This window comes from Didymella exigua, assembly GCF_010094145.1.
Source record: "Didymella exigua CBS 183.55 unplaced genomic scaffold M421scaffold_54, whole genome shotgun sequence".
NCBI classification, from domain to species: domain Eukaryota; kingdom Fungi; phylum Ascomycota; class Dothideomycetes; order Pleosporales; family Didymellaceae; genus Didymella; species Didymella exigua.
Window position 1 is genome coordinate 38,134 of NW_022984828.1, and position 22,819 is coordinate 60,952.

General features: G+C 54.9%; 5 protein-coding genes across 5 annotated transcripts; 3 read left to right on the forward strand and 2 right to left on the reverse strand.

Moving 5' to 3' along the window:
• Positions 1 to 608: 608 nt before the first annotated feature.
• M421DRAFT_426095 (natural resistance-associated macrophage protein) lies at positions 609 to 3,096 on the reverse strand. The gene is made up of 4 exons (XM_033594287.1): positions 2,503 to 3,096; positions 2,206 to 2,435; positions 1,894 to 2,162; positions 609 to 1,846 (listed from the first exon to the last, which is right to left on the reverse strand). Exons 1-4 carry the CDS (start codon positions 2,936 to 2,938, stop codon positions 1,012 to 1,014), a joined length of 1,770 nt encoding a protein of 589 aa, XP_033443375.1. The 5' UTR covers positions 2,939 to 3,096; the 3' UTR covers positions 609 to 1,011.
• Positions 3,097 to 5,384: 2,288 nt separating this feature from the next.
• On the reverse strand, positions 5,385 to 8,690 carry M421DRAFT_104606 (uncharacterized protein; the record flags this gene model as incomplete). The annotated part of the gene is made up of 4 exons (XM_033587047.1): positions 5,385 to 6,986; positions 7,037 to 7,294; positions 7,344 to 7,898; positions 8,001 to 8,690. 4 exons carry the CDS (start codon positions 8,688 to 8,690, stop codon positions 5,385 to 5,387), a joined length of 3,105 nt encoding a protein of 1,034 aa, XP_033443376.1.
• Positions 8,691 to 10,726: 2,036 nt separating this feature from the next.
• M421DRAFT_76091 (WD40 repeat-like protein) lies at positions 10,727 to 13,467 on the forward strand (the record flags this gene model as incomplete). Its single annotated transcript, XM_033597191.1, has 2 exons — positions 10,727 to 10,964; positions 11,024 to 13,467. The coding sequence occupies 2 exons, from the start codon at positions 10,727 to 10,729 to the stop codon at positions 13,465 to 13,467; spliced, it is 2,682 nt and encodes an 893-aa protein (XP_033443377.1).
• Positions 13,468 to 15,898: 2,431 nt separating this feature from the next.
• On the forward strand, positions 15,899 to 21,272 carry M421DRAFT_426102 (uncharacterized protein). Its single transcript, XM_033594288.1, has 3 exons — positions 15,899 to 16,960; positions 17,013 to 17,442; positions 17,494 to 21,272. The coding sequence occupies exons 1-3, from the start codon at positions 16,219 to 16,221 to the stop codon at positions 21,041 to 21,043; spliced, it is 4,722 nt and encodes a 1,573-aa protein (XP_033443378.1). The 5' UTR covers positions 15,899 to 16,218; the 3' UTR covers positions 21,044 to 21,272.
• A 239-nt stretch (positions 21,273 to 21,511) lies between these two features.
• M421DRAFT_426103 (alpha/beta-hydrolase) lies at positions 21,512 to 22,815 on the forward strand. Its single transcript, XM_033594289.1, has one exon. It carries the CDS (start codon positions 21,726 to 21,728, stop codon positions 22,764 to 22,766), a length of 1,041 nt encoding a protein of 346 aa, XP_033443379.1. The 5' UTR covers positions 21,512 to 21,725; the 3' UTR covers positions 22,767 to 22,815.
• The last annotated feature ends 4 nt before the right edge of the window (positions 22,816 to 22,819 follow it).

The window sequence follows — 22,819 nt, forward strand, 5'->3', positions numbered from 1 at the left end:
AGCCCTCTTTCTTCCATCGCTATCTTGATTACAGAGCACTGTTCGAGTATGTCGATGGACTGGTGATCATTCAGTTCAGCAATGCGTGCAGCGCGTGCGTCATCATCGAGTATATCGAGTTCGGCCCAGTGCTTCCCGTGCGACCTGTTGTTTGTCAGTATCATTCCTTCACCACTATAAAGCATGCAGATCGAGCACATACTCCCGTAGTGGATGCAGTCACTTATTCAGGGTCTCACCTAAGCCAACATCCATCAAACTTGCCATCGCGCCCAACTTGGATGCGCGACAGCATACTTGACAACACTTGCGGCATTGTAATTGTCGGCGTATATGGTGTTCGCAATGTTGCGATGCACGAAGATGTCGCCGCGCTTGCTGTAGCATACATTGGTTTCGGGAACGCGGCTGTCTGCACAGCCTATCCAAAGGGTCTGTGGTGTCTGCCCTTGCGATAGAACTGTGAAAGTATCCGGTTTCTTAGTTGTTTGCTCGTTGGCGTATTACGCGTTTCCTGACACGAGGCGCTCCAAAGGATCTGCAGCAAGGTCAGTCATGCGAGGGCAGAATACCGTGCGATCATGCAACAGAGCAGTAGAACTGGAATGCGCGCATGACAAACGTCGTTAATTTTTCAAGTGGGCAGTGCGCTCTCCCGCTTGGTCACAGCAACTGTCTCTCATTTGCCACTCACCAATGGAAGTCATTATACTGATGATAGTACTAAAAGTTTCATGAATGCTGTAGAAAAGGGGTGCACTAGGTATGAGGTAATCGTTGATGGAAGGGACAGGGCTTTGTACAATTGACAGGTAGCACCCACGGGCACGCTGCGGTACTTAGCAATACAATGTTGCACGCTGCGACGTTCGAATGATGTACACCCAGCTGCGTATCAAGAGGCTGTGAAAAGGTCTTCGCGCGAACCCAGTGATACTTGTTTCTGGTGGCCTCGCATGATGTTGAGCTCATTTGCGTCGGTTGACCTTACCGAATTTTGGTCGAAGATGTTTAGCCGACTCCCATACCTGCGAAAACTAGAGCAGCGACGTTCATGATAACGATGACACCCCAGATCACAACGGCAAATGCTGTCGTGATCCAGTGATTTCGCATCTGCACGACTCCTTCTCCAATACCATCGCCTTCGGCGCGAAACCCGTCAGCGTCAGCGTCTGGCCGCACAGCGACTTTCATATACTGTGCACGGCAGGTGAACCAGATCAGTGGTGCGCTGACGAACGGCAGAATGACACTTAGTGCGAACTGGCTGCCGTTCAAGGCCTTGCTCAATCCATCTTGTCCAACAGCGCCAGCGATGATGATGGACGGCGTGATACTGATCGAGCGTGTCATGAGACGACGAAGCCAGGGTTTCATCGTCCAGTTCAATTGCCCTTCTGAGACCATCTGACCGGCAATCGTGCAGACGATGCCAGCTGATGTTCCGGATAGAAGTAGCGCCAGCGCGAATAGAGTGCCTGCGATGGGCGCAATGGAACTAGACAGCAGACCATGGATGGAGAAGAGATCGGCGCCCGCCGCCTCAGTCTGGCCGTACAGTGAGGCACCGGACACGATTAGAATAGCCGAGTTGACGAACAGAGCAAACGTGAAGAGCGATATAGCAAGCTCCGCGATGCTGTAGTTCATGCAGTGTTTGATGGCAGCAAGAGAGGGCTTGTACTTCAACTCATCCGAAAGGGAATCAACTTCTTCGTCGCGAGCGGGAATTAGATGGTGTTTTTCATCGTACTCGCGCAAGCGTGGTTGAACAATGCCGCTGCCGAGGTAGAGACTGTGAGGCATAACTGTGGCGCCCAGGATACCACAGGCTTGGTACAATCTGGACATTGTCAGCGAATGCAATATCAGGAGACATGAGCTACACACGCTTGCGACTTGACTAAGGTCGAAGATGGCACATAGCCATAGAAAATCTCTCCCACTGAAGCGTGGATCTTACTGAGCTCGAAGCAGAAACACACCACAACACCCAAGACAAGTAACGCCACAAAAATTTCGAAGCCACGGAGGGCACGCATAGAGCCTGATGGAGAGTAGAAGAGAAGGATGATCAGAACGTCTACGATGGAAATAGCGCATCCGGCGACCAGAGGGACCTTGAGCAAGATATTCAACGCGATTGCAGTACCAATGACCTGGATTGTTAGTCGGGTCGTAGATAGGAAGTGACGGGCTTACCTCAGCGATATCAGTTGCGATGATAGCTGACTCGGCGAAGAAGTAAAGAGTATAGTTCAGCCATGGGGGGAGATGAGCCTTGCAGTTTTCAGCAAGATTCATACCGGTCACAGAACCCAACTTGATGCAGAGGGTCTGCAGGAAAATTGCGAAGATGTTTGACATAAGTACAACGAAGAGCAACTTGTACTGGAAAGAAGCGCCGGCCGCGACATCTGTAGCGTAGTTCCCTGACTAGTATTAGTCTCAACGCGGTCTTCAACAGGTCTGCAGCTATTGAAGCCTCTGGCAACAAACCCGGATCAATGTAGGCAACAGAAATCATCAAACCTGGGCCTATGAACCTCAAGTACTTGCGAACGACTGCAACAGCCCCACCAAAGATGCCTCCGCGACGCTTTGATTGATTAATCACCTGATCCACACTGAAGATGGCGGATGGTCTGAGGGATGCTTGCGCAGTACTGGGGCTGCTCTTCCTTGCCGCGTCGCTTCTCCTGCGCAGCCCATCAGATGCTTTGGACTTCAATCCTCCATCTTCCTCAATCGCTTGTCGCTGGTCTATCCCCAGGTCATCATCCGCGTTGTGGCAATCTAACCGGTGGTCATCTCGGGATCTGGTGTTCACAACGAATCCTAGGTCTGCTCTTGTTGTGGCATCTGCATTGAGCGCATTTGGACTCTGGTTGTGTCCGTCCAGGATATCCGGATCCGTGCGCGAAGGACAGTTCATCGCGGAAGGCGGTCACACGACACCGTTCGATGGATTCCAGCACCACAGTAGCGATTGAGTGACTGAGGTATTGTGTGCGAGGTGTAAAGGCTTCTAGACGTCAGGATATGTCAATCGAATTGCGGTGGGGTAACCCGTAATAGCGTTGTTGGATGACGAGGCTACGGGAGCGTGCCATCCGAGTACGGATTGGCTGGACTTTTCATTTTTTGTAGTGCGACTTCTCCCGATGCGGCTGCACCAGCAACATTGTGTTCGGGGCGCCGGACAGCCGCCGTTGAGATATGTCTCAATGTGCGCTATACCGCCGCTCAGCCGATACGATATGGGAGTACTGTGATGGTGGTGAGATCTGTCATGACACTGCCAGTACTGTATGGGTCAAAGCCAAGCTTCAGCAAGCAACAACCGAGATAAGCTTGTACCGCGTCCGCAGCCTTAGACCTGCTTCCCCCGATCACATCATTCTCATCCAAGCGTCATTAGCCATGTAACGCAATACCGAAAAATTCTCGATATTGAGATTCAAAAATCGACATTATAGGCTTTCTTCAATACTGCATTCAGTCGTGCATTGCCACCGAGTTCACAGATTGTATCGTGGCACGGAACTCTTTGTTCGATGCGGCCAGCTTCGACATCGACATTCTTGGCCTTGAGGTCAGGGCCACGAGTTTCGCCGACGTCCATTGCCTCTTCGTTGGGCGATAGCAAGGGCGAGTGCTGTCTGCAGCTCAACGATGCTAATGCCGAGGCGTAGCTTGTGGATGCCCATGATATTGCTGCGTCGTGCATTACGGCCCTCTTCCGTATGTAATCGCGTTGCTGAGCTCGTACTAGCAATGCACGGTGAGATTGGCTGGGTACATACGCTCTCATGGTGCACTGAACCAGCAGACGATGTTCAGATACCGCTTGCTAGATTGCAAAGCGCCCATCGTCCGTCTGGGCCGTCGAGATGAGATCCTCGCGAGCAGCGTTGCCAGCTGGACATAGTACTGGAATCTACTGTTGCGGTGTATGGCAGTTGGCAATAGTAAGCAGCGGTGATCATAGTGACCCGCAGCCGTGACAGGAAGCAGCTGTAGATTGAGGCATAGTACAGCAGTATCATTGAGGGACGCGCCTTCATCCACAATGATGAAGTACAGCCGAGGATGCAGGTGCTCAGCGGTATGCTTGAACTAAAGCTATATGTCAAGCTCTATTGACCTTGAAAACATCAGACTCCTTGAGTAATGGGCTGGGTGAAGAGAGGAGTTCATAATCAACGGCCAGGACGCAAAAGAGGAACAAACGAGCGATCACCACAGCCAATCGGGTTTTTCCTGCGAATACCTATCAATTTCTAGTTCAGTCAACTATATTCATTTATTCCCTGCCACCCTTGTCACACCACCCATCATCATCCAATATCTTTGAAGCTTGCGAACCTGTAGACGTCATCTGCCATCCCCAACAGCGTCAACAGGTGGCCATGACGCAGTAATTCTCCCGCTAGGGAACCTTAGATTGGAGCCATCTGCATTGTATCCAGCATTCTCGCGGTAGAACACATCGTCCGTGCCATCTTGGCCTGCACGAGGCGCTGCTCCGAAGTATCGAGCCTTATTGCGGCGGCGGGACGCAGCGGAGGACATGATGTGAAAGAGGCTTGTAGAAGTTGAGATCGACGCGTTGAGGTGGGCGTGGTGGAAGCTGCAGGGCGAGATGATAGCGAAGGAGATTAATACGGCGACAAGTTGTACGGCTCTTTGTGCTGCTTCTGTTTCGCGCGGTGTGTCAGTCGGCCTGGTGCACGCGAGCTGTCGGGGGCAGGTGGAGAAAGTGGCCACGTCGTGATGGGAGTACAGATCAGCATCCAGTTTCGCAAGCAGTCTTTGGATCTGGGATCCAACACTACATATTCTGTGAGCGACTCGTGCTCATCCTCTGCGTATACACCACCCGCCTGTGATCTGTGCCCATGACGACCATATTCGAAGCCGTTGTGCACCAGAGCCAGATAAAATGTCATCCTCGATTCATCTACCCCATCTATCGCCATCCTCCCTATAGTAACGCACATGAGTATAGATCGATAAGTGTGCTTTCATTCCGTCATCAGTCGTCAAGCCCCGAGGCACAAAACCATTCTTTCTCTTCCTCCTCCTGTCCTCCACAAGCCGTCGACCCTGCCTACACTCGAATAAAGGAATGCCACTCTAGAAGCCAATGAGTATAAAGATATTGATGTGGTGCAGCCCAGTGCGACCAGCCTTTACCATGCCATGCCAGCCTCGATGAGAACGGTGCATCCATTTGAAATGCCAGATCGTGGATATAATATTGAAGAAGAGGTACGCTGGCGCCGTTCGCCAGTGGTGCAGTTTATGGCCTGCATTAAAAAAAAGGGAGAACCGCAAATACGCCCAAAACGCCGTGCCCATGCCGCATCGTGGATAAATCATCGCTGGCAGAAGAGCTCGATCTCTCCCAGTTGTCCGCCACCGGGATTCAGATCTCGCTGCTGCTCTTGCCAGTTCTCGAACGCTTCCTGAACGTCGTCGTCGCACTGGATACTGACGTATGTGCCCTCGCTGTCGAGGTACTTCAGCTTGACCTGACCGGAAGCAAGCGACACTGGTGTTGATCGCTGGAGCTTGGCATCAATGCGGTCCTTGAGCGACTGGAAGCTGATATTGGTACTGACGACCAACACCATGGAGCTTCCGGCTGAAGGGCAATGAACCTTGACTTTCAGCTGACTTGGGATGTTAGAATGCTCTGCCGCAAGTGGTGGCGACATGTTCCGTGAGTCCATCGAAGCCGGTGTCATCGTTCGCTCGAATGAGGATGTAGGTGTCATCGTACGGGACATGGGCGCAAAACCTGGATCGCGGCGAGCTGCCCCACCTGGGTAATCGCCCAGTGTAGAGAGCTCGGCAGCTGTTCTTTGCTGAATAAGACGATCTCTCTGGATCGCGGGTGATTGAGTGCCTGCTCTTGGTGGCAGGCCACTCGGTGAATTGCTTTGGCTGCGGTTTACAATCGCAGCGTTGTAAGCGTAGTGTGTTGGGAAAGGTGGTACATCCGGTACGGGTCCGCTCGGTCCTTTACGTGGCACGTTACCATTATGAATGTCGGGGCTACTAGCTGCCCGCAGACGTTGACCGTGAGATGACATACTGGCATTGGCTGGCAAAGACGGCCGTTGAGCGCGCGCGGCGGTATACTGACCGGACGGTTCACGACCATGACCACGGGATGGCGCCGGCGCTGTGTATCTGTTGTTCTCCTCCATAGAATAACCATTTGGTGGTGTTTGTCGAGGGAATGGGAATGTGCCTGCAGATGATGAACTGGTTCGCGCGTTGGAGTAAGAAGACATGGGAGTTTCTACGACAGGTGAGAAGTGAGACTCTATCGCACCTGAGTTCTGAAGCTGCTGTGTGCGCAATGTCAGTGGCGGCTGAGAGGCACCATTGTAACCCATAGGAAATCGTGGAGGTGCGACCCTTGGATCCATGCCGTCCATCGGTGGGCCACTCTCGCCAGTCGTTGATCGTGATCGTGGAGAACCGTTCACACTGTTCTGCTTTACTCCGTAGCTGTCTCGTGGGAAGCCGGTAGGAGGCTCGTCGTCCTCGTCCTCGTCGTCCTGCTCCGTATACGGGTTCTCCACGTTGAGACCAGCCATGTAGGTGAAGTTGGTGTCTGAAGGTTTGGAGGCTGATGTGCTCGCGCTGGAGCGTGCCTGCTCCTTCCATACGCGTCTTTGCGCGTCGACTTGCGCAGCCCACTTCTTCATGGTTTCCTCCGAGGTGAATCGAATGATGAAGTTCTCGATTCCTGGATCGCCCTTCCAAAAGATCTGGCATGTGTAGGAACCTGGTTTTTGTAACGAGATAGTCTCTGTGACGTTCTGCATGAATATGCGGCCCTTCAGCTGCAGCTTTGGCTTCCCGTCTTTTGTGACTAGTGACCTTGTGGACATCTTGTTCTTTGGTTTGTTGACGTTGATCTCCTTGCAGCAGAGGAGGATCATTTCGAAAAGGTAGATTTTGTACTAGAAGCGTTGTCAGAGGGTGTTCGTGGGGGAAGTTGAGTGGCACTTGCGTCGCGCTCTTCGTTCTTGGAGCTCATACTGTCACCTTTGAGCACAGTGAATTGGCCGTAGAGGAGGAGATCGCCAAAGCCTTCGATGCGGTGGCCCTTCCAGTCTTCTACCAGGGTCTTCAGCTCTTCGACAGCTTCAACACGCTCTTCGCGGGCAATGGCGTCGTTTGTGCCAGCGAGTACAGAGGACGCGGCTTCAATACCGCGGACCAGGTCGTCCTTTCTTTGCTCGTCGAGGTCGCCGTTCTTTTGCAGTTGCTGCGGAGATTAGTGGATGGTAGGCGCGATGTCTGATGAATTGACTCACCGAAAGCAGCAATGGGTATTTCGTCAAGCGCTGGAAAGGTTTGAGGAGGAAAGAGGTGAGGAGCGTGGGCGATTCGACCATCTGGCGCATCTCGGGGGTTCCACCAGTCTCCTTCAGCTTGTCGAACTCGCGCATGGCGATCTGTTCGCACTTCTTCTGGTTCGCAATGTATGGCTCGTAGACCTTGAAGGCATCCTTGTACAGCACGAAGAGGTTGCCCCAGTTCTGCTCGGAGGCGGGCAGCGCATTGGTCTGCTCGACGCGGATGAGGAATCGGCGCTGGAAATCGAGGAGGGCGTTCAGGTTGAGGAAGATGTCATGGATCTGGTCGCCGCTGATGACACCCTTCTCCTCGACGAGCTTCTTGAACTCCTGCAGAAGCTCGAGGTGCTGGACGTAGGTGCGCTCGGTCTTGACCAGCTCGTCGATGATGTACTCGCGCTGCGAGCGCTTGATGGTCGAGCAGACCAGGGCATCATCGAGGCTGGCGGCGGCGGGGTTGATCTTGCCCATCTGGACAAGCGAATCAAGGACGCGGTTGACAACGTTGGTGACCTAGCAAATCAGTAGGTGTACTTGGGCAGGGTGAGCGGGCAGGGTGAGCGGGCAAAACCAGAGGGCAGGGTCAGAGGGCAGGGTCAGAGGGCGCGGGCGTACCTTTACGAAGCCAGTCGTGTCGTCGCCGTACAGGTCCGTCAGGATGAAGCAGCTCTCCTGCGCGATGCCCAGCTCGTTGACGCAGGCCTGGATGAACTTGTACGTAGCCATCTTCTCGTGCTTCTTCTGGCTCTTCTCGTCGGCTTTTGCGCTCGGGATGCCCAGCAGGGTGGGCGGCCCCAGGGCGTTGTACAGGTCCATCAACGGGTAGCCCCTCCGGAAAGTGCGCCACAGCAGCGTCACGGGGTCGACGGGGCCATCGTCGTCGTCGGCGCGCTCCTCCTCCTCGACCAGCCAGCGCTCGAAGCCGGGAATGACGCGCAGGCGCAGGGCCAGCGTCATGCATCGCTGGAACAGCGACGTGTCCTTGTCGGCGCGCTTGTTGAGGACGTTGTCGCTGGCCTCGACGGGCCCGCCGTTGACGGGAGTCGCCAGCGTGGGGAAGGCGGGCGGCGTCTGGCCGAACAGCGTCGAGGCGGCCGTGGCATTGGTGGCCTGCGTGTCGCGGGCGCTGTTGTGCGAGAAGCTGCTGTACTGGCTCTGGAAGCTCTGGTGGGACATGAGGGCGGACGGCCCGGGGGTTGACGTCGAAGTCATGCGCGAATGCAGCGAAGAGGCGGAGGCGGTGGGCAGTTGGGAGGTGTGGGCGCGCTGGAGGCCGCCGGCGTGGAACGCGATGCCCGCTTGCATCAGGCAGGAGAAGCGCAGGGCTGGCGTGGACAGCGTGAGCACTGGGCACCGGGCACCGTAGGCAGATCAGTGCGCAGGCGGACGCAGACAAGAGCAGGTAGTCTAGCTGGCAGGGCAGTCAGTCTGGCAGCCCGCTACTCTAATTTCATCTCCCTGCGACGCTGCGACGCTGCCAGGACCCTAGGGCAGCGGACGATCACAGGCCCAGCAGCGCTAGCAAGCGGCGGACAGGCAGAGCAGGGTCCAGCACAGAGCGACTGCGACTGTCACAAGCAGGTACAGTACGGTACAACACAAGGGGCGCAGCAGCGTGCTTTGCTTTGTCTGTGGTTGACGGCGCGCGACAAGGGCGTGGGCGTCTGGCTGGCAGCAGACTACCTATGCGTGACAGACTGACAGTGACAGAGCTCGCCGCGTACTCGGCGCAGGCTCACCACTACCAGACTCCAGTGTGGGCTGCATGCATGCACGTAGGGGGTGCTGTGAAACATCGGCCTGCACGTGATGTAACAGGATGCCGCTGAGCGTCCAGCACCTAGCAGTAGGTATCTACTGGTATTCGGTGCTGCATCCAGCACCCAGCATACTTCACTGCATCTATTCGGCGCTGCATCCAGCACCCAGCATGCTTCACTGCATCTATTCAACGCTGTAAAGGCGACCAGTCCTCTGTGTGTCGTTGCGTTATCTGCAGACACATGCCAGCAGCCACCGGGCGCGCCCAAGATCTCAGGGTGCTGCCCGTCCACGGTTCACAGAAACCCGGCGACCAAACTGCGCGTCCAACGAGAGCTGACTCGGGTCGATACACCCCATGCCGCGCCCCCATGACATTCCATCCCCGGCACGGTTGGGCATCACCCTTCACCGTCTCGCCGCCTGTTCGCTCCAGCGATTTCTGCTGCCGGCGAAGGCCCCTACTCTGGTGATGATCTGCAGCCCATGCATCGGAGCATTTGCTCTCTCCACAACTTGCCCGCATAGGTACTACTTCAGCATACCGTACTGATTTTTGGTGCTCAGGCAGCGTAGCTTTGATCTTATGCAGACGGCACAGGAGACAGCCGGGCGATTCACATCTGGCAGGACAGTGCTCGGCATGCGGCTCACCTGTCAAGCTCATGTTGAATATTGAGAATTCGTCCAACTGTTCTGATCAATGTCACCTCGGCAGGTGGTCGACGAGGCTGTACGCGCCGAGTGCTCAGCACGCTCGCAGGCGTTGCATGCATTGGTGACCGGTGAGCGCCCGTACGAGCAGGTGACGGCCTCCTCGTTGGCGTGTGACTGAGGGCGCTTGGATGAGCAAGAATAGATGCAGCGTGCGACTGCTTCTCTGAACGAGTGGTACATAGGTACCTGCTAGCTCTACGCTGTTCTACTAGCTCGGTGAGGCTTCAGACAGCACAGTCACCAACCGAGCGCACCTTCTCTAGAGTAGCTAACGGGCCAGCTGTGCGATACACATGGCTGATGTTGAAGATAACATGACCGCGGAGCGATGCAAGTACCCGTCACTAGCCTTGTTTGCGTCGTTCAGCTGGGAATAGCCGCGAACTGTGCGAGTATGGGATTCTTGGAACTGGTGGTGCATCGTGGACCCTGCTGCCGGTCCGGACAAAGAGAGCTGGTTTTGGAGAGGCCTGGAGTGGCTGCCCTAGCGGCTCGAATGTGGCTGACCAGTAAAAGCGCCAGCCGCGCGGGCTTTGCCGTGGGTATTGAACAAACACATCCACGCATCACACGTCTCGGCACCAGAAATCCGTCGTGAGCCCGTCGAGGCAATACACGACCAACTGACTGTCTGCGCACAGTCGCAAACAACCTCAAACGGCCTGGAGTTGCTACGGACCTGGCTAGCACATGCAGTGACTGTCTAGGCGTGCAGCATCAGGCAGCGCACAAGGCGATCACCGCTCGCCAGCGCAACCCCATTAACACCGACATTCGCTCCCAGACATCGACTTCGCCCCTTCCTCCAACTGAGCGCCACTTCCGCCGAGACACACCGACGCCACAAACAATCGAGCACCGCAATGGCAGGCCCGCTCGGAGGTCCGCCCACTAATTTGTCCAGATCGCCGTACATGCACCCTTTCCGCCCCGCGTCCATCATGAACGCCAACAGATTCGACGAGGGCTACTCGGAGGATACGCGCAGCCAGCATGAGACGGACATGGTCATGGGCGCCGGTGACAGCGGCATAAAGCCAGAGGCGCAGCAGTTCAGCCTGCCCGACTGGATCCTGGGGCTCGACGAACAGCAGCGCAGCGGTATGTCGACGCTGTGCACACGACTCAAGACCCACCCGCACTGCTAACGAAGCCCAAAGAGATCGCATATGCCATTCTACGGTCGTTGCGGACTGCGTCCATAGCAGGGATTGTCGAGAAACTGAACCCGTTACTGCATCTCGACCCCGTAATGTACCTCCCGCCTGAGATCACCTTTCAGATTCTCTCCTACCTCGAACCTGAAACACTGCTACGAGCGTCGACCCTATCGCGAGCATGGAGGATACGAGTCCTGGACAGCCCGTTGTGGAAGCTGCTGTTCCGTCTCGAGGGCTGGAACTCCAACTTTCCGCAGGTGCGCGAGTACGAGGAAGCCGAACGGCAGCGACGCGCCGGCTTCAGGGAGAAGGAGCGCAAGACACGTCCCAGGGCTGCAGAAGACATGGACCTAGACAAACCATCGTCCAAGAGGCGCGTGCGCGGCGAACGCCAGCTATTCGGCGACGGCACGGCTGCAGAGAGTGGCGCTGCACCAGACCAGACCGCCTGGGGCGAACAGCATGGAACGGTCGAGGCTGACGAAGGTGCTTTGAGCCGGGCAGAGGATGAGATGGAAGGTGTGGTCGCAACGCCCTTGCAGACTTCACAAGAGCGCCGAAATTCGCCCACGCAAAACAGAGAACCCTCAACAACGGACAGCACCGTGCCTCAAATTCACCCATCACTACTACTACCAGGCTCAGAAGCGAAGCTCAACTGGCAATATCTATACAAACAGAAGAAGCGGTTAGAGGATAACTGGGACGCTGGCCGTTACTCCAATTTTCAACTACCTCATCCCAATCACCCCGAAGAAGCTCACACTGAGTGCGTGTATACGATACAGTACTCAGGGAAGTATCTTGTCAGCGGGAGTAGGGACAGGACTATCAGGATCTGGAACCTCGACACACAACGTCTAATCCACAAACCACTTTCAGGGCACATGGCTTCCGTACTGTGTTTGCAATTCGATGAACGGCCCGAGCACGACTTGGTCGTTTCTGGAGGGAGTGACTGCAGAGTCATTCTTTGGCAGTTCTCGACCGGACGCAAGATCAAGGAGATTGAGAAGGCACACTCAGAGTCTGTTCTGAACCTGCGCTTCGATGACCGGTACCTGGTCACTTGCTCGAAAGACAAGTCCATCAAGGTCTGGAATCGAAGAGAAATGCTGCCTACTGACGACACATATCCCTCCTCAACCACGAAGAGCGGGGCGCGATTCCCGGAGTACATCATCAACATGCAGCAGCACGTGGAAAATCAGCACCTGCACTTCACGCCTCTGAGGCCTTATAACCTTGTTATGACATTGGAAGGGCATGGCGCAGCTGTCAACGCCATTCAGATCCTAGATGGACAGATCGTTTCAGCTTCTGGTGACAGGAGTGTCAAAGTATGGGATGTGCGAACCGGTGCATGCATTCGAACATTTCAAGGTCACAGCAAGGGCATTGCCTGCGTTCAATTTGATGGACGCAGAATTGTCAGCGGCAGCTCCGACGAAACAGTCCGCATATTTGATCGGGCTACAGGAGCCGAGGTAGCTTGTCTAAACGGGCACAGCAATCTTGTACGCACTGTGCAGGCTCAGTTCGGAGACCTGCCTGGCAACGAGGAAGAGCTTGAAGCCGAAGCGCGAGCAGTAGACCGGAATTTCTTCGAAGCACAGAACAGGGGCCAGGTCGAACATAGACTATCTAGGGCCCAGCGGCGCGCTCGTAACGCTGGATCCCGGGACCCGAAATCTATCTTTGCATATGGTGCGAAGCTTCCACCGGGTGGTGGCGGCAGCAAGTGGGCCCGCATCGTATCTGGGTCCTACGATGAGACAGTCATTATCTGGAAGAAAGGGGCTGACGGTGCTTGGGAAAAGTCAAAGATCCTATATCAGAACGACGCTGTCAGAGCCGCCGGCGGCCGACCCAGAGCGCGGGTTGCTCAGACACTTGCCCAAGGTGCTCAGGGCACTCAGAACGCTGCTCAACAACAGGCAGGCCAGGCAGCCGCGCAGCAGAATAACTTCCAGGCACTGGCTCAGCAAGCTCAAGCTCAGGCACAAGCAGCGCAAAATCTTGCCCAGCAGGCTCAAGCTCTTCACGCAGCCTCACAAGCAATGCAGGGCAACGGTGCTGGCAACGCCGCCAATGGCGGTAATTCACGGCCGCCCACCACCGCTGCCCCTGGCTTCGCTGCCGCCCCCGCTGGACCTGCTAACCAAACCGGCCCTGCACCAGCATCAGCAGGAGTTGCACAACAGCCCGCACCTGCGAACGCTGCAGCTCACCATCACCATCACGGTCCTCACCACCACCACCATCCCCATCCACTTGGTGTACCGCTAGCCAACCAGGGCACCAATTCACGCGTTTTCAAACTACAATTTGACGCACGGAGAATCATCTGTTGTAGTCAAGACCCGACGATTGTAGGATGGGACTTTGCGAATGGTGATAAGGACATTATTCTCGCTGCACAGTTCTTTGGCGACTCCTACTAGGACAGGAGCATACAAGAGATCCTGGTACGAATCACCTGCAAAAGCGTTCGGTAGAGAAATCAAGGCTTGCAACACACTGTCAGCATTGCAGCAGATGCGGAGACTATCAAGACCACAATCAGCACTAGCTCAGAACGGCAGACGCTTTGAGCCCATCGAAATTCGACCGGGGCAGAGGCGGACGGAGAGCAACGTTCCGGGTCCCGAAAATCGATGGAAGGTCTGGTGGCATGTGGGGCCGAGCAAGCGTGCGTTGCGCAACGTTGCGCAATGCGATATGATCGAAGTTTCCTCCCTGTACAGCGGATGAGCTCGGCGCTATTGTTATATGGTGGCGTAGATTATTGATGGGATTTGGTCTCTTTCTTGACGTATGTAGTTCTCATCTGCACGTCGCTTGCACAGCGAGACGTATTGTTATCTCAATGCTATGACATCTAAAGACCATACGCTCTCCTCACGTTCGACGATTGCCGGATTCTTTCTTATAGAGCTCACTCAGCTTGGAGCCGTGGATGCGCCCTTCCAAGGCCGTGTTCCCTTTCCCTGTCGATGGACCCCGTCGATGCAGTCTCAGTCAGCTGTATCAGCCAGCTCGTGTACTGTGGTGTGTACTGTATCCTTCGCTGCGGCCGACAGTGTCCATCTGGATCTGAATCGTCTCTTGTCTGCCAAAAGCGACCGACTATGAAGCCGTCAATTCGCCACATACAGTCGTCCGGGTGATCAGGCGACCGTTTCGCAAATTGGGTCTGGGTTGTGGGGATACTGCGTCGTTGGAAGAACTACAACCAGGGGTTCCCGTATTGAACACTCCGGACTACGAATCATCGAAGTTATGGCACATGTCATCTTGGAAGTCTTTGGTGTGACGCTCATGACATGCACTCGAGGCTTACCCGTGCTAAGCAGCAGTGCTTCGAGATTGCCCAACATGCGTCCAGAACGTAGAACGCGAACAGCAACACGTCTTAGCATGGAGCTGAGTTTGAGCAGGTTGAGAACTCCCAATAACGTGGCCTGGGTCCATTGGACGTCACTGCAGCATCCTGCATGGCCTAGGTAAGACCGAGATACTCATCAACGTAGAAGTATGACAGCAAGGGCATGTCTGTCCGCACGGGTAGGTAAGCTGACAGTCAAGAGATCGTTGCCAGCTCATGGTGCCTCTGCCACAAACACTGCTGAAGTCGTCATGCTGACCATGACTCTGATCGAGAGCGAAATGTGATCTTCATGCGCGTGCAATCACTGAAGATCACCAAAAAGTAATCAGTCATCGCGCTCCCTGACCACTGATTCAACTCTGACGATGAGAAAACACCGAGAAACTTACAACAACACACCGTTGTACATGGCTAAACCCGTACTACCCATCTTGCAGTCTAAGATGCACGGGCCCTCCCCACGCAACGCCCCTCTGTGAAAGCAGGAACCGCAACAATGCAACATCACCACCACTTCATCGAAAATCTTACTCAGCTCCAGCATGTGAGCCTTGGAAGACGTCGCGGCGAGCATCCAAGCCACGTTCACCTTCTCACCGGCTCACAGTTCCTATCATATACCCGCAGGCAGCTCCACGGAAACGGGGACAGCAATCCGCTGCTGGTTCGTCCGGAGGATGCGCCAAGCTAACCTCGCAGATATGATGTTGCTGAACAGCAGCGTCTCACAGATCGCCCGTCAGCGACGATAGGAGGTTCCCGGCGGAACCCGGTGCAGCTTGCGCGTTACGTTCTCCGGTTGTTTTCGCTGGGAGCCCGGATGTTCTTGTATGCTGAGGGTCAGCGTGCCGTAGGGCTGAAAGCACCGAGATACGGTTGGCGGATCGATTGCGCTTCCGTCTGCCGACAACCATCACGACTCGCACGCCACGCGAGGAACGCTCGGGCGCGGCTTCGCGGAGAGGAAAGAGCAGCCGGCGTTTAGCGGCTCAAATTTAGCGAGCTGGCTATCTGCGCTTTTCGTCCGCGAGAAAGTGGTGCCCGGCTTGCGGGTCTGGATCCTAGTCGGTATCTCTTGATGTTTGTTGTGATTAAGCATCTGACGTTTTCGCCAGAGAAAAAATCATGATAGTAACCGCGATGCCGATGGAGAAGGCCCGAGGTGAGATACGTCATTGGGAGACTTTCCAGTCTGAGCCTCTGAGGCATGTGATGGCTCACACTGATGCAGGTAACTCGAGGCAGGTGGGGGAAAAGCGACGCGGTTCAATTGCGCGTTCAGGTGCTTGTTCGATGCTTCGATGCATTCAAGAACCGCTGCGCTGGGAAGACAGCATGCGCTGCGGCACCGCAGCAGAGCCGCGGCGGAGCTTCTGGAAAAACGGAGGACGAATCTCCCCCGTTCGCGTAGCTCGCGCCACCCTATTGGCCATAAGCCTGGAGGCTCGCACTCGGTTCCGTATGCAGCGTATTCGGCAGCCACTCCAGAACGCAAGCGAGGAGTCAATGCCCGGGCGTGATCGCATCCGCCTCCGGTCGCAATAGGCCAAGCCGTTGCCCTGTGGATCTGAACCCCTACCTTCGCCGCTAGGCGGATCTCATTACCTGCGCGTGTGCTACCTTTTATCAGGCAGCTCCTCCCGCCTGTTGGTTTGTTTCTCAATTCCAGGTTCCTGGCTCAAGCACTTAGTAACATCTCGACAATCCCTCTCTGGGTATCACATCGTTCGAATCTAGCATCTCTGCATAACACCTTCATACTACTGGCCGACCAAGGGATTCTCGCGGCGTCCGCCCAATCACAATGTCTCTCGTAGGCAACTTCACCTCTAACTACGACCACCAGGCCGCAGTTGGAGGGGCACCCACCCCAGAGATGCAGGGTCACCAACCGTCACAATCACACTTCCACGAGGAGGATCACCGCATTGACACATCGTCCGACTCGTCAACCATTGCTGCTCCTCACTCGCCTCCCAGGAGCAACCACCACACCAGCAACTCTGTCGAGAAGGAGGAATCTTACGACCAAAATGCCGAAGACCAGGAAACAGCCCGCAGAGAAGCAGAGGTCCTGCAGCTTGCGAGACGTTTGACTTCTCGGAGCGTGCAGTCTGCTTCACACCACCAAAATCCATTCGAGGCAGCTCCTGGCTCATCATTGGATCCCAGTGGCGAGAATTTCAACGCTCGTGCCTGGACAAAGGCCATGATGAACCTCCAGCTCTCAGACGAGAAAGCTGCGCCGCCTAGGCAAACTGGTATCTCTTTTAGGAATCTCAATGTCCATGGTTTCGGTACCGACACAGACTACCAGAAGAGCGTTGGTAATGTTCTGCTTGAGGGACCTGCGCTGTTCAAAAAATTAAAGGGTGATAAGGGTCGTAAGATCAACATTCTGAAGGGTCTCGACGGTGTTGTTGAAGCCGGTGAAATGTTGGTTGTTCTTGGACCTCCCGGTTCAGGATGTTCGACTTTCCTCAAGACTATTACTGGAGACACTCATGGCTTCTTTATTGACGAGAACTCCAAGCTGAACTATCAGGGTATGTTTGCGCCAATCTGCATCATGACGAAGCAGTTGCTAAATTGAACTAGGTGTCAGCCCCGAGCTCATGCAGAAGAACTACCGCGGTGAGGCTATCTACACCGCCGAGGTCGATGTCCACTTTCCCGCCATGACCGTCGGCGAGACACTATATTTCGCCGCCCTCGCTCGTCGTCCCCGTCACATTCCCGGTGGTGTCTCCGCAGACGAGTACGCTAAGCACCAGCGCGATGTCATCATGGCCATGTACGGTATCTCGCACACGATCAACACCCGTGTTGGTAACGATTTCATCCGCGGTGTTTCCGGCGGAGAGCGCAAGCGTGTCACTATCGCTGAAGCCTCCCTCAGCCGAGCTCCTCTGCAGGCCTGGGACAACAGTACCCGTGGGTTGGATTCTGCCAACGCCATTGAGTTCTGTAAGACCCTTCGTCTTGAGACCGAGATCAATGGCACCACAGCATGCGTTGCGATCTATCAGTAAGTCTTCAAACCAGGAGCGCTATAAATTGATGAGCTAACACATTATAGAGCACCCCAGGCTGCATACGACTTCTTCGACAAGGTTCTTGTACTGTACGAGGGCCGCCAGATCTTCTACGGCAGGACTACTGAGGCGAAGGCCTATTTCGTCCAGATGGGGTTCGTTTGCCCCGAACGTCAAACTGACGCCGATTTCCTCACCTCCATGACTTCAGCCTTGGAGCGCATTGTTGCAGAGGGCTTCGAGGGTCGTGTTCCTCGCACTCCTGACGAATTCCACCAGCGATGGTTGGACTCCCCCGAGCGTGCCACTCTTATGGTTGAGATCGACGCCTACGAGCACAAGTACCCTATGGGTGGCGAGTACGCTCAGAAGTTTGCCCAGTCTCGCAAGCTTCAGCAGGCTAAGGGCCAACGTGCCAAATCCCCCTACACTCTTTCCTACACCCAGCAGGTCAAGCTTTGCTTGTGGCGTGGCTTTGTCCGCCTAAAGGCCGATCCAAGCATCACTCTCTCTCAGCTCATTGGCAACTCCATCATGGCTTTGATTATTTCTTCAGTCTTCTACAACCTTAAGATGACTACCAGCTCTTTCTACCAGCGATCCGCCCTCCTCTTCTTTGCCATCCTCATGAACGCCTTTGGTTCCGCCCTCGAGATGCTGACTCTCTACGCGCAACGTCCCATCGTCGAAAAGCACTCTCGATACGCCCTCTATCACCCATCTGCCGAAGCCTTCGCCAGTATGTTGACAGACATGCCGTACAAGATCACTAACGCCATCACGTTCAACTTGGTTCTGTACTTCATGACCAATTTGCGTCGCGAGCCCGGCAATTTCTTCTTCTTTGTCTTGATCTCGTTCACCCTCACGCTGGTCATGTCCATGCTCTTCCGGTCGATCGCCTCACTCTCCAAGTCCCTTGTCCAGGCTCTGGCTCCTGCTGCTATTCTCATTCTGGGTCTTGTCATCTACACAGGTTTCGCCATCCCTCCCAACTACATGCTGGGCTGGTCCAAATGGATCCGCTACGTCAATCCTGTCAGTTACGGGTTCGAGGCTCTCATGATCAACGAGTTTGTCGGTCAGCAATACCAGTGCAATGCCTTTGTTCCTTCCGGTCCTGCCGGCTCCGTCTACGGTGATTTGGCGGCCGATTCCCTCAGTCACGCCTGCTCAGCTGTTGGTTCAGTTCCTGGAAATCCTTTCGTCGACGGTGCTACATATATCAACTCTGCGTACGAGTATCAGCACTCACACAAGTGGCGCAACTTTGGCATTCTCTGGGTCTTTATGTTCGGTCTCATGGCGGTCTACCTTACCGCCACAGAGTTCATTACCTCTGCTAAGTCTAAGGGCGAAGTCCTTGTGTTCCGTCGCGGTCACACGGTCCCCAAGTCCATGTCTACTGACGATCTCGAGAACGCCCCTACTGGTCGCCCCGCCGGCTACGCCGACAGCAATGACAACATCGCCATCATCGAGCGCCAGACAGCTATCTTCCAGTGGAAGGACGTCTGCTACGACATCAAGATCAAGGGTGAGCCTCGCCGCATTCTGGACCACGTCGATGGCTGGGTCAAGCCTGGTACCTTGACTGCACTCATGGGCGTTTCAGGTGCTGGTAAGACTACTCTTCTCGATGTCTTGGCTACCCGTACCACCATGGGTGTTATCTCTGGTGAGATGCTGGTCGACGGTACCCCTCGTGACGCATCTTTCCAGCGCAAGACTGGTTACGCTCAGCAACAGGACTTGCACTTGGCTACCTCAACCGTCCGTGAAGCTCTCACCTTTTCCGCCCTCCTCCGTCAACCTGCCCACGTTCCTCGTCAAGAGAAGATCGACTACGTCAGTGAAGTTATCAAGCTCCTTGACATGGATGAGTACGCCGATGCCGTCGTCGGTGTCCCTGGTGAAGGCCTTAACGTTGAACAGCGCAAGCGTCTTACTATTGGTGTTGAGCTGGCTGCCAAGCCTGCCCTGCTTCTCTTCTTGGACGAGCCTACCTCAGGTCTCGACTCTCAAACCTCGTGGGCTATCCTCGATCTCTTGGACAAGCTGAAGAAGAACGGTCAAGCTATTCTTTGCACCATTCATCAGCCTTCAGCTATGTTGTTCCAGCGTTTTGATCGTCTTCTCTTCCTCGCCAAGGGCGGCCGCACTGTTTACTACGGCGACGTTGGCAACAACTCCAAGATCCTTGTCGACTACTTCGTCCGTAATGGTGGCCACGAGTGTCCTCCTGCAGCTAACCCTGCCGAATGGATGCTTGAGGTCATTGGCGCTGCTCCTGGATCCCACACTGACGTCGACTGGCATCAGGTCTGGCGCAACTCGCCTGAGTGTGCTGAGGTCCATCGCCACCTCGAGGAGCTTAAGGTCGAACGCTCTCAGGTCAACCGTCTTGAACGCACCCAGTCGGCTCAAAAGCGAGAGGACAAGGCCGCCTACCGCGAGTTTGCCGCTCCCTTCGCCCAGCAGTTCCGTGAGACCACCCTCCGTGTTTTCCAGCAGTACTGGCGCAGCCCTGCCTACATCTACTCAAAAATACTTCTATGCACTACTTCGGCTCTATTCATCGGGTTCTCGCTCTACAACATGCCCAACACTCAGCAGGGTCTCCAAAACCAGATGTTCGGTATTTTCATGTTGTTAACCATCTTCGGTCAGCTTGTACAACAGATCATGCCGCACTTTGTTACCCAGCGTGCTCTATACGAGGTCCGCGAGCGTCCCAGCAAGACTTACTCCTGGAAGGCATTCATGCTGTCCAACATTATCGTCGAGCTTCCCTGGAATTCGCTCATGGCTGTGCTTATTTTCTTCTGCTGGTACTACCCCATTGGTCTGTATCGCAATGCTCAGCCCACCGATGAGGTCCATTACCGTGGATTCCAGCTCTTCCTGTTCACCTGGATGTTCTTGCTGTTCACTTCGACCTTCACGCACATGATCATTGCCGGATTTGATTCCGCTGAGACTGGTGGCAACCTTGCCAACTTGATGTTCTCGCTCTGCTTGGTCTTCTGTGGTGTCCTCGCTACCCCTTCCTCTTTCCCTCGCTTCTGGATCTTCATGTACCGCGTGTCACCGTTCACATACTTGGTGTCCGGATTACTGGCAACAGGTCTAGCGAGAAGCACGGTGCACTGCGCTGCGAACGAGCTGATCAACTTCGAGCCGCTGAGCGGAACTTGCGGCGAATACATGAGCGTCTACATCAACGGTACCAACGGCACTCCCGGGTTTGGCGGTTACCTCGTTAACGAGACTGCTACCTCGAAATGTCAGTACTGCACCATCGACAGCACCGACACCTTCCTTTCTTCGCTGTCCTCCAACTACGATGACGTCTGGCGCAACTTCGGAATCCTTTGGGTCTACGTCATCTTCAACATTTTCGCTGCCCTTGCTCTCTACTGGCTCGTCCGCATGCCCAAGAACAAGAAGGAGAGTGCCACTGCTCAACCACTCGCCGCCAGCCGCCAAGCCAGCCACGTTGACAACGAGAAAGACATCAACAACGCTATCCCCACTAGCGCCGAGCGCAACCCATCGACCTCAGTACCTGGTGTTCCCACAGAGAAGGTCTAGATTGGACCCTGCTCTTTTTGCACTTCACTCACATGATTACGGCGTTGTACCATGGCAATTAGAGCGCCCTGCTATACATCATGCATTTGCACATTTTGTTCGAGCTAGATAGTTTTTTCCGCTCAAGCGCTGAGCGCATTCGCTCACTACAAAAGCGAGTTGTATATTGTTTAATAGTCATAGAGTTAGCTGTAAACCAAATCAAGACCTAGATTTCTCGTCATCCAAATACTGTCAGCTCCCTCCGCACCTTTGGTGACTGCTTCTGCGCTCAGCCAATCACAGTTCTGAGTGCCTTTTCTGCGTATTGCACTAGTTGATCTGCACGCGGCTCGAGTCCTTCGCGCTCTCCGCACGTAAGTTCTCTGGACCAGGCCGATCGTCAGCGGTGGAGGCGGGAGGCGGCGGTGGGCGTCAAGCCCGAATTAGCCTAGCCAGCCGCTTCCAGATCACGTACTAAGTCCATAGCGCGGCATCACTGGCGTAGACATCGCGAAATGAGGCTCGACCGGAGGAGGAATGCCCCCGTTCTAGACGAACTAGGCACCGGCCTATTGTGATCTTCTTCGGACTAGGGTGATGGGCAACTAGGGTTTCAAAGCTCCTCTTTACTCCGTCCACGAGTACCGAACTACAGTGCCATCCCATCCGTCGTCCTTTCGACATGCCGAAGGCCGACACAATGGCGGAACACCATAGGCGACCCCCATTCGACCAGTCTTACAAAAACGCCTCCGGCTTCCCCAACCCCGACCGCACGTTCGACATCCGTAAAATCCGGCAGGGCATGCAAGTCGCGAGAACAAACGCGTCGAGCATCGCCAGAAAGCATCCACAGTACACCCACACCGACCTCCTCATCCCCGGCATCCCGGGATCCAGCAATTCCCCAATCACTCTTGCGCTGTGGCAGCTTCCTTATTCATCGTCTCCCGAGCAGAAGAAGTGGCCGAATGGAAGATCGGTGATATACCACATTCACGGCGGTGGTCAAATAGCCGGTGACCGCTTCCTCGGGCTGGAGTCTGTCGTGTCTCACTTTGAGCCGCAAGAGAATATTGTATTCGCCAGTCCAGAGTATCGGCTTGCGCCGGAACACCGTGCTCCCGCGGCGGCGTACGATGTGTACGCCGGCCTGGTGTATCTGGTCGAGAACGCAAAGGAGTTGAACATCAATCCTAGCAAGATTGTCCTGTATGGAATCAGTGGTGGTGCGGCGCTGGCTGCGAGTGCGGCGCTGTTGAGTCGGAAAATTGGTGGGCCGAGGTATTGTGCCTTGGTGCTAGATATACCTATGTTAGACGATCGGGGATCAGTCTCGAGAGAGCAATTTGACGATGGTACAGTATGGCAGGGCTGGATGGATGTGAAGGCTTGGGATGCCGTTCTAGGTGATGGTGATAGGAATGATGGTGATGGGATTAGAGTTGCTGGCAGGGCGGAGGATCTCAGTGGGCTCCCCGATGTATTCATTGACATTGGGGCGTGTGAGAGTATGAGAGATTCTGCAGTGGCGTTTGCGAGCAGAGTCTGGAAGGATGGCGGAAGAGCAGAGCTACATGTTTGGCCGGGTGTGTATCACGGAGGCGCTATGTTTGAGCCTGATGTACCAGTAAGCAAAGAGATGACCAGAACGCAGAGAGGGTTCTTGCAGAGGGTGTTGGGCTTGGGTGAAGATGACAGGAATAACGATGGGAAAGCGAAAGCAAAGGCTATGCTTTGATAGGTTTTAGAAGTGCACACCAGTCTTAATTCCGAATTCAAGGTGCGTGAAGG

What these genes read in the sequence shown, in the direction of transcription:
- M421DRAFT_426095 (XM_033594287.1), bottom strand. Translation starts at nt 2,938, where the DNA reads ATGAACTGTCCTTCGCGCACGGATCCGGATATCCTGGACGGACACAAC. An exon ending in TCGCAACTGATATCGCTGAG is followed by an intron (nt 2,163 to 2,205) that starts GTAAGCCCGTCA and finishes CTAACAATCCAG; the next exon opens with GTCATTGGTACTGCAATCGC. An exon ending in ACCTTAGTCAAGTCGCAAGC is followed by an intron (nt 1,847 to 1,893) that starts GTGTGTAGCTCA and finishes GACAATGTCCAG; the next exon opens with ATTGTACCAAGCCTGTGGTA.
- M421DRAFT_426102 (XM_033594288.1), top strand. Translation starts at nt 16,219, where the DNA reads ATGTCTCTCGTAGGCAACTTCACCTCTAACTACGACCACCAGGCCGCA. An exon ending in CTCCAAGCTGAACTATCAGG is followed by an intron (nt 16,961 to 17,012) that starts GTATGTTTGCGC and finishes AAATTGAACTAG; the next exon opens with GTGTCAGCCCCGAGCTCATG. An exon ending in GCATGCGTTGCGATCTATCA is followed by an intron (nt 17,443 to 17,493) that starts GTAAGTCTTCAA and finishes AACACATTATAG; the next exon opens with AGCACCCCAGGCTGCATACG.
- M421DRAFT_426103 (XM_033594289.1), top strand. Translation starts at nt 21,726, where the DNA reads ATGGCGGAACACCATAGGCGACCCCCATTCGACCAGTCTTACAAAAAC.